Source organism: Protopterus annectens, chromosome 8.part0, assembly GCF_019279795.1.
Source record: "Protopterus annectens isolate FY-2018-M chromosome 8.part0, PAN1.0, whole genome shotgun sequence".
Lineage (NCBI taxonomy): Eukaryota > Metazoa > Chordata > Ceratodontiformes > Protopteridae > Protopterus > Protopterus annectens.
In genome coordinates this window covers 1,217,689,738-1,217,708,054 of record NC_056741.1, presented here as the reverse complement: position 1 = coordinate 1,217,708,054, position 18,317 = coordinate 1,217,689,738, and the positions used below count along the sequence as shown (strand labels likewise).

Here is an 18,317-nt window from a genome sequence, read left to right as displayed (position 1 = left end):
GCCAGCCTTTCCCAGGTGTGTGTGTGTGTGTGTGTGTGTGTGTGTGTGTGTGTGTGTGTGTGTGTGTGTGTATGTGTGTGTGTGAAAATCAAATCTCAAAAAGTGTGTGTGTCAACTACTTGGAGCAGGGACATACAGTACTAGTTTCACAGTGAGGATGATGGAGGACTTGGATTGGAACGGTCAGCTGAGGACTTAACTGTACAGCTCTGTCAGTAGGGAGTCTTATTTGGGGCCTGGAGAGAGAGAGGGAATTTCAGCCCCAGGACTGAGCGTGTTCTGTGTGCTCTTAAGGGAAATAGTGCTTGGTGCAGAGAGCTGCATCTGGAAATACTGTGTGTATCTAACTTTGTTCCAAATGTACATCCCTCACTGGTATCAATGGCGAGTATTGAGGCTCCTTCACTACTGTCCCTCTTTCTTTTATCAGAAACTTCTTTAAAAGAAGGCTCAATAGCCTGAATTAAACCCTGAGCCAGACCCAGTAAACTACTCCTAGCCACAGAAACGTGAAGAGGAGTAGATACATGCTTGATTTTCTGTTTCTTTTTGACAGGAAAAATGAGGCTAACCATGTTACTAGTGGCAGTAGCTGTTTTCCAAATGATGGGCACAGCACTCTGATACAACAGGGAAACCTTCCCTGTTCCCTCTTCCAGGACCAACAAAAGTAGCTCTCCCATGCCCACTGACATATTCCAACAGCCGCAGAGGATGTGGCTAACTCCCAGTCCCTAGAGGGATCATGGGTAAAAGATGAGTTGTGAGCAGTACAACAATGTACTACTGCAGAAGTGGTTGAAGCATATTGCTAACCTGCTGTGGTGGCAAAGGCTGTTTGTTAACTTTTTCTTTTTTCGGGATGAAAGAAGGACCAAGCATGGGACTGGTAGTCTGTTCCATGGTCAAGCAAAAAATGGTGTTTCTTTCCTGGGTAAGACAAGCAGCGATTATCAGTAAATACTACCGATCCACAAAAGTTATTTTTTGATAGAAAAATATGGTATAAAACAATTACAGCCAAGTGCACCTCTAGACGTTTCTGCAGTTACCTTCTACTGTGCCTTTAGGCGTCAAATATTGGTTGTTCATATTTGCATTAATAATTCCAGAACCAAGCTATATACAAGGTATCAGAATATTTTATCTTGAAGCATACATGATGGCAAACACAACTGTATTGATATTTGACCTCTGCCAATCAGTATTTGTTAGAACTGTAAGGTGATAACTTCATTTTCTAAAGGCTCAGGCCACACCCACTGGGAGTTAAAGATACACATTCAACAGAGTTGTGCTGGAGGGAATGAGTTAAAACACTATACCAGCCCCAAAAATAAAAATAAACACAATTTCTCCACAGGAAAAAAAATGCTTTCAGTTACTTTACACTACTTTAAAACTAACAAAAAAATGAGCTCCCCATTTAAAAGTACATTACTATCTTTAGACAGTCCATTAAAACAAAACACTCCTACCTTTAAAATAGGTTTCCTGAACAGGAAAGTGAAAAAAAAATCAACAAAATGGAAGTATCCCCCCCCCCCTCCCAGGGAACTTATCTGCCCAGCAAAGGAAAGCACAAGCCAACCGTAGATCACACCCAAACCTATCTTTTAGTCAGCTTAGCTCATGCTCCCTGACAGTTTGGGCAGGTGGAAGGTACACTGAAGCTTTGGAATCTGTCAGATTATAATATCCTTGGCAGGATATAACCCATATAGCTAAGGCTACTATAGCAGTAATCAATATGATGAACATCAGAAGTTACTTTTTGAGCTATTCAGTAACTGTCAATATTTGTGTGCATATGTTTGCATGTGATGGAAAATAAAATAAAATATTCTGAATATACAGATTCTAATGTATCACATTAGTATTTTGAATTATTAATCAGTGTTACTCCATTAACAATATCTGTGCTATACTTTTCAGTCAAGGTGTTAAAACTACTAATCATTTTGTCTCACACCTTAATCATAATACAGCACATGCAAGTTTAGCAGGTATAAATAAAGGATTACATTCTGGTCCCATTTCTTAATTTACATATGATGGATCATGAGACACCAGTTGCCTAATTTTACTCCTGCAATTCCTGCTGCATACCACTTTGTGAATTTACTTCACAGTTCCGATTATTTCGGCCGCCTTTTTATATATATGCAGAAAATAATGACAGCAATGAGGAACAAAGGAAATACATAAATTACTACATAATGACGGAGGCTGCTTTGCAAATGGTCTTTTTTGGAACACTCTTCATCTGTTAAAATAAAGGTAATATATTAGCATATTACAAGCATCACACAGAAGAAAATAAAATTATATACTTAACCATAACTAAGTATCTGTGTTATCCATTTTCATTCTTCCTCACTGATGGGTCTCAGATCCGACATTGGATCTAATTCAACCATTTCTTCCAGACTTAGGCTCCGAGTCTCAAGCTCCTTCCTCTTCCCACAATGCACTACACCTTCTCTAACTCCCCAGATTGAGTTTGCTGCCCTATAGTGTAAAAGGCTCTAGTAATAGAATAGAGATTAGAAGAAAAGTGAGGCTCAAAGCCAAAACCTAAGGGTTCTGAATTTCCTCCAATAACTTTTTGAAGGCACTAAGCCGGGGGATGGCTGGGAGGGATGTGAGGAAGAATGAAAATGGACAGCACAGATACTTTGTTATGGTAAGTACATAACTTGTAAATCTGATGTTGTCCCTTTTGTTCTTCTTCAATGATGGGTCAGAGTCCCTAGCTACGTAACTCCTGGGTGGCCCTCAAGGAATGGAGTGCCAGAGAATGGTCGAGCCAAAGGATGCTCTGCTCCTAGAAATAATATCCAACTTATAATGAGAGACAAAAGTGTGAGTCTTAGACCAGGTGGCTGCAGCATAGATCTCATCAATAGATGTCCTGGAGGAGAAGGCAGATGATGTAGCCATAGCTCTGGTAGAATGGGTTTTGGGTAGTTGAGGTAATGAAATACCCTTCTATGAATAAATGAAGGAAATACAATTCAAAATCCATTTGGCTATGGTAATCTTAGAAACTGCATGACCTGAATGGTTTGCTGAAAAAGAGACAAATAGCTAATCAGATTTCCTACACTTTTTTGTCCTGTGGAGATAAAAATGTAATTGCTTATGAATATCTAGAAGGTGCAAGGTATATTCTCCTTTTGTTTGAAAAATTAAGGAAGAAAATTGGTAATTGAATTGACTGACTGATGTTGGATTCTGTGGCTACCTTCAGCATAAAAGAGGGGTTTGTTTTTAATACCCGGTCTTTATGAAAAATGATGTAAGGAGATTTAATTGACAAGGCTTGAAGCTCCAAAACTCTATTAGCTAAACTAACTGCTACCAGAAAAATTGTTTTCCAGGACAGAAACTTCATGTCACAACTGTCTGCCGATTCAAAGGGCTTCTAGGTAAGTCCTTGCAGCACTAAAGTGAGATCTCAAGGAGGAGAAGGGTATTTTATCGGGGGGGTGTGAAGAAGGAAAACCATCCTTCAAAAATGCCTTGCATTATCTGGAAGAAAAAAACAGTGGAAGATCCTTTCCTAGCATGAAAATTGGATATAGCCACCAGCTTAATGGTGGAGAAACTGGCTCCCTCTTGAAAAAGATTACTAAGGAAAAGGAGGATAGCTGAAATGGGAGCTGGAAAAGGGTCAATATTCTCTTTAGTAGCCCATATAGAAAATTTCTTCCACTTGCTGTTGTAGACCTTTTTTGTGAAATCTTCTAAGAGGCCAGGATTATATCACAGACTGAAGGGACAAGTCTGAACTTTCTTATAATTACTAGAAGTGGGGAAACCATGTGGTCAACCATATGGTGCGGAGAGTGGGGGGGTGCTGAATGCTTGACGGACGGGATGAGAGATCCTGTCTGGGATCTAGTGTCCAAGGTGGATAATTCAGATGAGACCAAAGAAAGAGGAACCATTCCTGATGAGGCCATAAATGGGCAAGGAGGATTACTGAGCTCTTCAACTTGTTGACTTTCTGTCGGAATTTTGGGATCAGAGGAAGAGGAGGGTAAGCATAAAGGAGACCCAGGGGACAATCATGGGCTAGAGCATCCCTCAGTAACTCCCCCTTCATGGGGATCAGAGCAAAATATTTGCTACACTTGAGCTCTGGGGAGAGGTAAAGAGGTTGCAACAAGGTTGGCCCCAATGGCCAAAAATCTTGTTTGCTACTGACTGATTGAGGGACTCCTCATGAGGAGACAGAATAGATCTGCTGAGTCTGTATGACAGGACGCTGGCTTTCCCCGGAATGTGTGCTGCAATTAGAAAGAGGTCTGAAGATATCACCCATTCCCAAACTCTTATGGCTTCCCTGCACAATGGGTATGAATGGGTTCCTCTTTGTTTGTTGATGCACCATACTACTGACATATTGTCTGTATGAACTGCAATCATCCCAATAGGGAGAATGTCCTGAAAGGCTTGCAACGTTAGAAGGACTGCTCTCATCTCTAGGACATTGATATGCAGATTGGTCTCGATGGATGACCACATGCCTTGGATCATCTTCCCTCGGTAATGCCCACGAAGCATCTGTGGTCACTGTAGGTATTGGGGAGGAAAGAGAAATGGGTCTGCCTACAAAGAGGTCATCTGACTGCATCCACTACTGCAAATGATTTCTGCATATTGAAGACAGTTTTATGGGAATTGACAACGCTTGGTAGAGAATGACTCACTGAACTGCTAATATCCACTAGAGTCATGAAGAACCCCACTAACAGAAGTAGAACTACTGCAGCTGCTGTGGAACCCAGAGCTCACAGCATTAATTTTGCTGGTAGAAAAGGCATATCCAATACTTCCTGAATCTGTTTTCTTAGGGACACTACGCAATGCCTCGATAAGGAAGCCAGTTAGATAATTGTGTTTAACTGTGTTTCTATGGATTCTAGGTTTTGCACGGGGATCAAGTTTGATATTTCTAGATTTATCATGATGGCCAGATGTTTGAAGGTCTTTACTAGATAGTTTCTAGACTGAAGCAGTAGATGCTTTGTTGGTGCAGTGAGGAGCCAGTCATCTAGATAGGGAAACGCCTGGAATCCTTTTACCCTCAGGTGAGCCGTTACCATTGCCAAACATTTGGTAAACACCTTGGGGGCTGTGGTGAATCCAAGGGCAGTGCTCTGAACTGGGAATGACTGGCTCCCAGCCGAAAGTGCACGTCTTCTGGAGCATCTATTTATTTTGATGTGATAGTACGCACCCTGAAGATACACTGACCACATCCAATCGTCCTTGCACAAAAAAGGCAGAATGGACTACACCATAACCATTCATAACTTTGACTTCTTAACAAACTGATTCAGATTGCTGAGGTTTCAGGTCCCCTGTTTTCTTTGACACTAAAAAGAATTGTTCCAAATCCTCTTTGTTCAGTCAGGACCTCTTGAATGACTCTTTTTTCTTGGAAGTTTTTGGACTTCTTGAATAGCACACCACAGCAGAAAATGGCAGTTGTAACCTTAATCATGTTCACTTCCAATTTGCTATACTACAAGATAACTCATCTTAGTGTAGTGAAATGCAATCTTGGAGTTGATATATTTAAGTAGCAGGGGGTGTGGGGGGCTTGCTCCCCTGCCTATACTTGGAGATGAGTAATATGTTTCTGTATGTAGTTGTGCTGCAATATAGTTAGTGTTGGTGTCCTGTGTTTTTTTCGATATTTTGAGTTTCAGTATTTTGAGCTTTCAAGATTTTGGTTTCAGTATTTTGAATTTAGAGATTTTGAGATTTAAGATTTAGAAGTGGACCCTTTTATATATATATATTTTTTTTTTTGGAAAAGGAAAAGAATCACCAACAATGGTAAGTAAAAATAGGAGTACTAAAAAGTACTATACAGTAACAGGATACCAACAATGGTAATGATGAATACTTAAAGAGTAAAATGGAAAAATGGTAAAACCTTAGAAATAACTATAGTTAAAGGTTGGAAACAGGAGCAAAGAACATAAAAAGTATTAGAATTATATAAGAAAATTAACTAACTCACAAAAACTGTTAAAGCTAACTCAAGAGTTCAGCCACCACATCCAAACGCTAAGGCAGCAAACAAGAGCTGAGGTATGTAAGGTGATGAGGGCATTATGCATAAAGGGAGGAGTTCGAGACTTTCAGTATTCTATGATCTGGAAGAGATGGCTAAATCGGATCCAATCCCAACAGTTGAGGAATGAATGAAAATGACATCAGATTGCATATTTCAGTGGCTAGATGGTAACTTTTTAGTAGTGATAAATTGGAATTGCCACTGCAAACAGATTAGTTTAGCCTAAAAAAACACATTTGAATTTGCCACCACTATAAAACAAGTGGAAGCCTCATTAAGTACAGGAAAAAAAATACAAATATTCTGCAAAACTAACTACACACCACTAACTCTCACATTATAGTCTACAGACCCAGACATTTACAGTTAACTGCCTTAAGTCAACAGTTAACTGGCAAAAAGTAAACTGTGTTAATAAGCAACACGTGCATCAGCACACACAAAGGTGTGTCCACAGCAGCACCTGACATAGAAATTTATTCTTCATTGTTTTAGCGCACAGAAGCAAGTCAGGAAGGAGAGACAAGATATAGCAGAATTATTGTAAAAAGAGCAGAGAAACCTTTCTAAAATACTGACGGTGTATAGTACTGATAATCACTGCTCAGCCATGGATGATGTAGGATTTTCCGACTCTCAGAAAAAATTACCAATAAGGGGGAAGCCCAACTGGTTAACATTCACTAGTCATAGGTAAATCCTGTAATGCTCATAGTCAAATGGTGGTTATTAGTATACTCAATACTGATAATCATCACACATACTTTACTAATGCATAAGATGGCTGATAATTTATAACTCTAAAAAAAAAGCAACCAAATCCATGCAGACTCTAGCATATACTTTAGCACATACACTGAGATTATATTTATGTTAATCATATGATAACTGGATGAGTAAAATTACAGCAAAGAATGGAAGACTGCGAATCGGACATTATTATCATTCAGTGAATAACATGCAAAACGTTAATCAATATAAACACTTCCTCAAACAAAATAAATTGCTCTGTATCTCTTTCCTGCATTCTTAATTCAAACCCACTTTAGAAACATATTTTCTTTTTTAAGGATTTTTACACTCCATCACCATCTCCCTAAAAAGCTGCCATTTATATGATTCTGTCAATTCTCTACTCTGAAACTGTCTCATTGCTCTCAAAGCATGCTTTTTAGCTGTTGGCTATTTACATGGCTTTTCCAGCATGAGTCTGAAAAAGACATTAGTGTTCTGGTGATAACTAACACATATAATAAATCCAAGCAACATGTGAACTAACAAAGCACAAAACATGAATAATCAAATTAGCATGTATATTTCAAAAATATAAGTGTTACAAAAAGTAAATATGCTAAAAGACAGCATTAATTACCATTAACATCATACGGATTAATATTTTAATAAAAACTCTCTCAATTAACTGGAAAAACTACTCGTGTACCAATAAACTTGCCTGTTTCCTGGAAGTAATTAATTCCAATCCCCTGGACCAGCTCCCCCACTAGAAGTAGCAACATCCTTGACCTGGTCATTATTAACATGGGCAACTGTTGCTCTGCACTAATAATCATCTCCTCCCTGGTTAGATCTGACGAGAAACTAATCGTCTTGGAAATCCACATCCCTCCCACCCCCTACCCCCGCAAAGGTAACCACCATGAAAAAATTCTCCAAAGTTAACATTGAGCTCCTAAAAACAGAGGTGGCTAACTTCATGGCACCCTTGCAAATGGAGAATAGTTGCATGACCGCCGAATCATACACCAATACACTGTACAAACACGTAGATAAATGCATGGATCTCGCTATACCCAAAAGAAGCAAGATGCTCTCCTCCAAAAAAAGGAAGCCAATCTCATTGTCCCCTGCCATAAACAAACTCTACAACAGAAGGAGGAAACTGATGCGGAATAAGGTGAAGCCCCAAGACCGGAAACACTCCCTTATCAGCCTCAACAAAAAATTGAGATCCCTCATCAAACCCTCTAAAGCTAGCTATAAAAATAGAATTGCAGCAGATAGTAAAGACAACCACAAGGCCTTCTATAGTTATGCAAAGAATCTCCACGGCAATACCCAGATTTGCTCTGAGCTACTGCACAATGGTACCTGCTATACTGAGCCAATAGATATTGACAATATTCTGGCTGACAGATTCAGTGCCAACTTTACCTCCCCCCAAATGACCAATCATAATACCAATTGCCAGGCACCCAATATTACTGCTGCAGAGGTTAAAACAGCACTGTCCAAGGCCAAGCATACAGCTTCTATGGGACCTGACAATATCCCTAGCTGTGTTCTACATGAACTACAGAGTGAACTAGCACCTCACCTGTATGCCCTGTTTAATCACAGCCTCACCTCAGGCTTTGTCCCTACCAAATGGTGCACTGCTACAGTCATCCCTCTCCACAAAGGAGGAGCGACTACAGACCCTGGGAACTATCGTCCCATTAGCCTGACAAGTCTGATTTGCAAAGCTATGGAATGCAGCATCATCATGGACCTAATAAACAAGGATATAGGGAATCTCCAAACTCTGGATCCCACGCAGTTTGGTTTTGCGAAGGGTAGATCATGCCTGCTCAACTTGGTCAACTTCTCTGAGTCATTCATCAGAGCTGTGGATGAAGGCAAGGTGGTTCATACAGCCTACCTTGATCTGGCCAAGGCCTTTGATACCATTCCCCTCTCAGGAATCATAGGAAAAACTCACTAAGCTAGGCATCAACCCCTATATCACCAGGTGGGTTGCAAACTGGGTCACAGATAGAAGCCACAGTGTGAAAGTAGCTGACTCCAAGTCAGACTGCTGACCAGTCACAAGGGTGGCATGTACCTCACTAGACACCTGCAACAACTGGAGAGGCCACAAAAGTTTCTCACAAAGATGATCCTAGGCCTTAAACAGTTGTCCTGTATGGACAGACTCAAAAAACTCCAGCTATTCTCTGTCTCATATCTCCTACTTAGAGGTGATCTTTCCTTGACTTACAAAGCCATGTCTGACCCAGCTCTGTTAGAAATGCTACATCTAAAGAAATCCCAATCCCTCCACACCACATGCTCCAGAGACCTCAACCTCATTACCACAATCAAAAGAATATGCTGGAGGAACAGGTTCATAACCCATACACTTCCCATGCTATGGACCAGACTTCCCATACATGTCAAACAGAGCACCTCACTGGCCCTTTTCAAGAGAAATCTTGATGACTGGATGAGAAATAGAAAATTCACCCTGGGGATCACTCCAGTGGCTCTACTTTTGGAGAGGCACTGGGAACTAAGGTCAGGTGGCATGATCCTAGGGTAATCCTATGGGCTAGGCTTGTAAAGACTCCTGGGCCATTAGCCTAGAATACACCTATGAACCAATGAGATGGTTGGCATTTAGTTAAAGGACTTCTCCCATCTAAAATATTGTATTACAGATAAACATTTTCAAACAGAAGTACATTCAACAATTTTACTGTACAATCTAATTTCAATGCAAAATAAATGGAAAAAGTGAAATAAATACATAAATTAACTAAAATGAATGGTGTGCATGTTGGTATGTACATATGGATTGGTTTGATTTCTTACTCGTGACACTTCTTGGTGATCTCAGTACTGCTAATATCGCAGAAAGTGAGGTCAGTAAAATAATTAAGCATGGTACACAATCAAGTCACAGTTCCAAGAAAACTATTAAGGCACATCATTTCTAAGATATGTCATATCATGCAATGCTTACCTGATACTGTGTGATATGTCATCCTCACATTTAGCTGATTTTTAGCAGTGCATGAAAAATTTCCACATACTGTATGACTTCCTGATACAAAAGTTAGTTTAGTACCGTCAGTGGAAAGGTTGCAGGTCGCAACATCCATAGTATAGTTTATGCCATAATCAGAAATGGTATCAGTGGTTTTGCATGTGATATTTTTGCCATCTTTCTGCCAGGAAAACTGTGGTGCTGTTCCAGACTTTACAGAACAAACAAACAGCAGCACTAGTGATGAAGCTATTGTACTTTTCTGAACATTTATGGAGAGTTCTTCTATTCTCTCTGAAACAAATAGAAAATAATATAATTACACAATGCTATATAATATGATTACTCAATAATTTGTGATTGCATTATTCAGACTTACATTTCACAATGAAACATCAGCTGATCATGATGTACAAAGCAAAACTTTCTAAGGACTATATAGATGGCAACTGATATCCTTCCAGTACTGTTTAAGTTCCATCAGAAAAGTGGCATATCATCCACATATGGCAGGTGAACGTGGGACTACACATATTAGACAAGGGGTTATATGCTGTATACTAGGGCTAAGTGCTACAGAGGAAGTGACCCTATTGCCAAGAAATGAAGACAATGAACTTTTAAACTAGTACTGCAACCCCAGTGCACATACCTAATAGTACAAGTGTTAACAAAAGGGTGGGGAGTGGTCTGATAGAAGGGGTACCAGCTCTCTGCATACTGGTATAATATGGTGCCTCCTCCTAGGTCTACAAGGAAGCAAAATGTGTCTAATGGAAAAAGCTACACTTATTAAATGGAACTTTAAGCACTTTAGTAACCATGTCACAGGAAGAAAAAAAAGGAAAGGTAGGCAAGCCAAAATAATTTCTGAATCAAATTTCAAAGGGGGGGGGGGGCACTTAAGACAACTCTGTGAAAACACATCATACTGGGTACACTAAAGCAAAATATACATCTGTCAGCACTGAATGCTGAAATGCATTTTTGATGTAATGCAGCAATATGGTTAGGGTTTGGAGACATAAGGTCACATACAAACCATGTTGCATATCTGAAGATACCTGTCCAGTCTTCGAGGCTGTAAATGATTAATTTTGTGTATCTTATTTCTCCACGTCATACCTCTCAACCTCTCAGAGTAAGAAATCTGGACAAACCCATAAAAAAAGTGGTACAAATAGGGACAATTTTGAAATATTGCTCTTACAAACTTAGAAAGTTGATAGAATGGCAGGTTTTGCATTAGTATGAATTTTTGAAGGGTATGAAGTCTAAAACTCAAATGTCTGTCATTATTTTCCAATTTCAGTCTTCAATGATTTGCCACTAATTTGCCAGAAAGCCACAATTTTATGAAAAATGGACCAAAAATATAAGGGCAAAAATTTGGACATTCAGCAAAAATCTGTACAGTTGAGAGGTATACGCACGTATACCTTGCTTGTTGCTGTACACAGCATTATTCTTGCATCGGCTTGCATGTGTGTGTAACTGTAACAAACTGCTTTTGTAGGAAGTTGCTATAGCAGAGCAGAACAGAAATGAAGAAAAGTGCAGTGTGATTTGCTGCTTAATAATACCAATGTGAGAGCACTAATGACTATTATTGAGAAACAAGTACATGCAATCTGATGAACAGTAATGAGAAGGACGTATATTTTGTTGTTAGAAAATAAAAGTCAGATTGAGACTATTTTCAAGCAGAATCTTCATTCATATATGCAGGTGCATTCTTGATATATATATATATATATATTTATATAGGAGCACTACAAAATCCTGAAACCCAAAATCCTGAGACCAAAATCTTCAAAGTTCAAAATACTGAAAACTCAAAATACTGAATCTCATAATACTGAAAACACACCGGATACCAACACTTACTATATTCCAGCACAAATACATACAGAAGCATATCACCCTTCAACAATAAGCAAAGGGGAAAGCCCCCCTGTGCCCTCCCCCATACTTAAACATATCATCTCCGAGATTGCACTTCACTACACTAAGTGCAATCTCGGAGTTGATATATTTAAGTTGCAGGGGGTATGTAGGTCTTGCCCCCCTGCTTATACTTGGAGAAGAGTAATATGGTTTGTCTTTTATTTGTTTCTGTATGTACTTGTGCTGGAATACAGTAAGTGTTGGTATCCTGTGTTTTTCAGTATTAAGATTCAGTAGTTTGAGTTTTCAGTATTTTGAACTTTCAAGATTTTGGTGTCAGGATTTTGGACTTTCACAATTTTGTAGCACTTCTGTATGTGTGTGTGTGTGTGTATATATATATATATATATATATATATATATATATATATATATATATATATATATATATATATATATATATATATATATATATACACATATATATATGTATGTATATATATATATATATATATATATATATATATATATATATGATTTATTGTCTCACATGTAATGTTAAGACATTTCACTTCTTAAGCGTCTGTCCAAACAAATATCTAAAAATTAACACAGAACTAAGCAGGTTGCAATGCTTATTCTGCAGTAATGGTTGCACTTCCTCAGCTTCATTTCCTGGCATGTAAATGGGCTGTTTGCAGGGCAAAACTTAAGTAAGTACATTCAGTGCTTCTGATAGTCTACATGTTGTGTGTGTGTGTGTGTGTGTGTGTGTGTATACATATATCTACACACACACACACACACTATATATATATATATATATATATATATATATATATACATATATATATATATAAATATATATATATATATATATATATATATATACATATATATATATATATATATATATATATATATATATAGTTCCCAGTGCCTCTGTTGAGTAGAGCCACAGGAGTGATCTCTGGGGTGAATTTTCTATTTCCCATCCACTCATCAAGATTTCTCTTGAAGAGGGCCAGTCAGGTGTTATGTTTGACACGTATGGGAAGTCTATTCCATAGCATGGACAGTCTATGGGTTATGACCCTGTTCCTCCAGCATGCTCTGTTGATTGTCTTAATGAGGTTGAGGTCTCTGGAGCATGTGGTGCGGAGGGATTGGGATTTCTTTAGATGTAGCATTTCTAACAGAGCTGGGTCAGACATGGCTTTGTATGTCAAGCAGAGATCGCCTCTAAGTAGGCGATATGAGACAGAGAATAGTTGGAGTTTTTTGAGTCTGTCCATATAGGACAACTGTTTAAGGCCTAGGATCATCTTTGTGATGTACTTTTGCAGCCTCTCCAGTTGTTGCAGGTGTCTAGTGAGGTACATGCCAAATGGGACATTGTACTCGATGATTGGCCTAATGAGGGAAGAGTAAAGAGACAATGACCTCTTTCTTCCTGGATGCAAAACCCTTTGTAATGAGATGTGCCACATAGAAGAACTTTCTGACCACAGTGGCAATGTGGTGGTCAAATGAGAGGTTCTTGTCAACCTGTGTTCCCAGGTCTCTTATAACACCTTCAGTGTTCAGTGGACTACCATAGATGTGGTAATTCATGGGAACCGAGTTTTTCCCAAAGGGCATGATGACACATTTTTTGCCATTGTGGTTCTGACACCAGTCGTTGGTCTCAGTGAGGCCTTTCTACAGTATGTCAACATCACTTGGGGAGGTAATAATATCTCCCAACTTGCAATCATCTGCAAACTTTGTCAGCCAGAGTCCCTTCGTGTTGGCCTGGACTTCAGAGAAGTAAATACCAAACAGGAGAGGACCCAGGACTGAACCCTGTGGGACTCCACTTGTGACTGGTCAGCAGTCTGACTTGGAGTCAGCTACTTTCATACTGTGGGTTCTATCTGGGAGCCAGTTTGCAACCCACCTAGTGATATAGGGGTTGATGCCTAGCTTTGTGAGTTTTTCTATGATTTCTGAGTGGGAAATGGTATCAAAGGCCTTGACCAGATCAAGGTAGGCTGTATGAACCACCTTGCCATCATCCACAGCTCTGGTGACTGACTCAAAAAAGTCAACCAGGTTGAGCAGGCATGATCTACCCTTCACAAAACCAAACTGTGTGGGATCCAGAGTTTGGAGATTCCCTATATCCTTGTTTATTAGGTCCATGATGATGTGTTCCATAGCTTTGCATATCAGACTCGTCAGGCTAATGGGGCGATAGTTCTCAGGATATGCAGTTGCTTCTCTTTTGTGGAGAGGGATGACTGTAGCAGTGCGCCATTCGGTAGGGACAAAGCCTGAGGTGAGGCTGTGATTGAACAGGGCACATAAGTGTGGTGCCAGTTCACTCTGTAGTTCATGTAGAATACAGCCAAGGATATTGTCAGGTCTCATAGATGCTGTATTCTTGGCCTTGGACAGTGCTGTTTTAACCTGTGCAGCAGTAATAGTAGGTGCCTGACAATCTAATGGTATTTTCATTGATTTTTTGGTGGGGTAAAGTTGGCAATGAATCTGTCGGCCAGTATACTGGCAATATCTGTTGACTCAGTATAGGAGGTACCATTGTGCAGTAGCTCAGAGCAAATATGGGTATTGCTGTGGAGATTCTTTATATAACTATAGAAGGCCTTGTGGTTGTCTTTACTATTTGCTGCAATTTTGTTTTCATAGCTAGCTTTAGAGGATTTGATGATGGATCTCAACTTTTTGTTGAGGCTGATAAGGGAGTTTTTCCAATCTTGGAACGTCACCTTATTCCGCATCAGTTTCTTCCTTCTGTTGTAGAGTTTGTTTATGGCAGGGGGACCACCAGATTAGCTTCCTTTTTTTGGAGGAGAACATTTTGGTTCTATTGGGTATGGGGAGATCCATGCATTTGTGTACGTATTCGTACAGTGCATTGGTGTACGATTCGGCAGTCATAAAAATATTCTCCATTTGCATGTCTTTACATGGAACATTAAATCTATTTTGGCCAAACTGATTAACCCCTTTACTGATATCATAACTGGAATTAAAATGGAGCATGAAGCTACACTGCCCAAGGATTTTGAAAATAAGCTTTTCAAATACAAATCTTTAATTTTGTATAATGTGTATTTTGAACAAAGTATCAAAACTAAGCTGATTCCCTAAAGACTCAAGGATTCACAAATTTCCAAAGTAATTAAAGGAAAATGGCCTTTTTTGGAAAAATGGGTAAAGAATTTATGGGTCAACTGAAATGATTCAACAGTTGTTAGCTAAGATACAAATTCCTTCAGCTGGAATAGCTGAGAAGAAGGATAAAATGCAAATGCTATTTAAAAATATTGTAAAAATGAGAGAATACGATACATGAAAAAGAAGCATTAGGAATTATTTATAGGGCTTATTAAAGATTAAAGTATTGCAGACAAAGGGAATCTTATGAAACATGAAGCAGAGCAAATGTTGAGAGCTAAATGAAAAATAATTGAGTATTTGGATAATATGCATGAGTTTATAAAGGTTGCTGTAAAGTAAATATTTTTGATAACAGCCCCACAGTACAAAAACTATTAGCACAATGACATAAACAACAGAAAACAGATCAGTTGTTGCCAACCATAGAGAAAGTATGACTAGAAAAATAACTAGAGACTCTATAGAGGTATTAGAGGCATTTCAGAAATTGTATTAAAATTTATATAAGGCAGAGAAATGGCGAAACCAAGAAAAGACAAAAATGGAAATAGTTTTGAAAGACATAAATATTTTAAGCTTAGAGGAAGATGAGGCTCAATAACTAATATCTCAGATGGGAGTGGATGGGAGAAAAAATGTGATATATAATCAATCATCAGGGAAGTCTCCAGGTACAAATGGTATTCCTTGGAAGTTTGAGCATTAAAAGGGAAGAAAATGATAAATATCTAGAAGGTTCTATTTAACAATATTTCAAAAGGAGGGACAGTACCAGCATCTTGGAAGAAAGCTATGGTGTTTGTACTTCCCAAAGACAGCAAATACCATGCAAATCAAACTTCATATGCAACAATTTCAGTTCTGAACCATGATTATAAAATATGTATGTCTATACAAGCTAAGAGAATGGTTAAGATAAGGTTGCTAGCCATCCCATTATCAGTGGGGCACTCACAGGTTGAGCTACCTAATCCCACTGCCCGCTCTGTAAAGCAGTGGGACTTTAAAACTCACATTTTTCAATAACGCAGAATCGCTATGAAAAATCTGCAAATACTTCTGTTTTTTTACACGGCAATTGAGTTACATCACCAATGGTGACAAACCAGAACCTGCAGGCAGAACTGTTCCCTATTAGGGCCGGGTGTTGTAAATCATGCAGCAATTGGCTGCAACTCATGAAGGGGGTGGGGATTCAGTGAGGAAGAGTCTTACAACAAATCAAAACAATATCAATATCAGTTTTATCCCCTAAATCATTCACAAAAACAGGTCTAAAATATGCAATTTCTCTCTGACTTTGAACCTCCTCCCTCATTACAGCCACTACATCAAACGTCTCAGTATTTAGCAGGAAGAGACACCAGCTATCAGACAGTAAAGATACTTTTTTGCAAAATAGTGAGTGTTTAAGGAAACTCTGGAGAACTTTTTGCTCAAAGATCTTGACTGTAGAGCATTTTTTTATTAGCAATTCTACAGCCACTAATAGAAAACTAGGTTTAATCTTTTAATTTTTTTATAACCATGACCAACCTCTGTGAGTTATTTGCTTTCCACAGGCAAGACAATTGTTAACTTTTTCTGACATCGGTTAGAGCAAGAAAAAATGATTCCCAATGGGGTACTTATCTTTAGAAGACTTCAGGATTATAAACTCGAAAACAAAAATTTCAGGTAGCGGCCGACCAGCACTTGCGAACTTCTTCCGCTTCGGGCTCCTGCTCAGCAAGAAAGACTGATGTAATGGTGTCGGCTGCCTGTTTTATACCCCTGATGACCTGACGTCATGGAAGAAGCAACTGCATCCAATGCAGAAATATTAAGACTGTGGTATTCGGGCCGACTAAGGGCTACCTGCAAGCAGATAACCCAAGTGTGATGACTGCAACAGTGAAATACGAAAAACATCTGGGATTAATCTTTTCATTTTTTTTAACCATGACCAGGACCAGCAAGTGAGCCACTCGTCAAGCCATTAAGCCAGTCCATACCTCTGAACTCTCCAGATTTTCACAGAATGCCCAGATTTTTTTGCATCATATTTTTTGGTCTATTCTTCATAAAATGTGTGTTTTCCTGGCAAGTCATTGGGAAGATCTGAGGACTGAAGTCACTAAATAATAACATACATTTGAGTTTCTGACTTCAAGTCCTTCAGAAAATGTTCATAAGAGCAATATTTAAAATATGTCTCTATTTTTCAGGGATGGGAGGCATGTTTAGTGGTACCCTTAACTGCATCTCCTTCACTACTGCTGTAGTGATGTCATGGTAGGGGGTGTGGCCAATGTAATATTGGCCACACCACCATGTTCCACTTTGGCCTGCTTAAACGGTGGCAACCCTAGGCTAAGATGTTGCCAAAGCCAACATGTATGTATCAATGTGGTTTTGTGAAGGTGAGACAAACATTTGAAAACATTAATAGAATGGTGATAATCATGAAGTAAGGTGACTGGAGGAAGACCTTAATACTGTTGGTGGGGGTTGATGCAAAGAAGACATTCAATAGAGTTAGCTGGAATTTTGTAAGCAGGAAATAGCAATATATCATAGGATCATAGGAAGTTACTAGGCTAATGGCCCTTACAAGCCTAGCCATGTTCTACCCTTATTTCCACGCTCAGCATCTATTGTCCCTGTTCAAGAGGGACACAGGTGGAACCCCTGGGTTGAATTTATGGTTACCACCCAATCGTTAAGATAGCATTAGAAGAGGGTCAATGAAGTGCTCTGTTTGACATGAACTGGGAGTCTGTTCCAAAGGTGTGTTAACCTCTAGTAGACAGATTTCTATGTGTAGCAGGTTCTATTAATGTCACATACCAACTTTAGGTCTTTAGAACGAGTAATCCATGTACCATTTGACTTACGTAGCTGCAGCATTGCTAATAAAGCAGGGTCAGAGATTGCCTTGTATGCAAGGTAGAGATCACCTCTGAGTAGTCTGTATGAAACAGAATAAAGTGACAGTAATTTCAAAAGATCCACATAGGACAGATGCTGAATACCTTGAATTTTCATTGTGAGGAACCTTTGTGGTTTCTCCAATTGCTGCAGGTGCTTGGAAAGGTACATACCAAAAGGGGCATTGTACTCAATTACTGGCCTGATTAGGGAAGAGTACAGGGTGATTATAACTTCTTTTTTCTGGAGCCAGTGCCCTTACTTATGAGATGAGCTACACAGAATGTCCTTCTTACCACTATAGAAACACTGTGGTCAAAGGTAAGGCTGCTGTCAACCTGAGTACCCAGGTCTCTCATCACTGAGTGTGTCTTTAAGGTGTTGCTATTGATGTGGTAGATAGCAGGGACATCAACCTTACCAAAAAGGATGATAATACATTTTTTTGCATTGAGTTTAAGGCCATGACTT

General features: G+C 39.1%; 1 protein-coding gene across 1 annotated transcript in view; it reads right to left on the bottom strand.

The window, feature by feature from the left end:
- Positions 1-1,908: 1,908 nt before the first annotated feature.
- LOC122808082 overlaps positions 1,909-18,317 on the bottom strand; it is a 124,552-nt gene continuing 108,143 nt past the window's right edge. Inside the window, exons 3-4 of the mRNA XM_044079058.1 lie at positions 9,840-10,157; positions 1,909-2,266 (exon numbers count right to left, since the gene is read on the bottom strand). Of these exons, the coding sequence (XP_043934993.1) occupies positions 2,139-2,266; positions 9,840-10,157 (446 nt within the window). The 3' untranslated portion in view covers positions 1,909-2,138. The remainder of the gene's footprint in view (positions 2,267-9,839; positions 10,158-18,317) is intronic.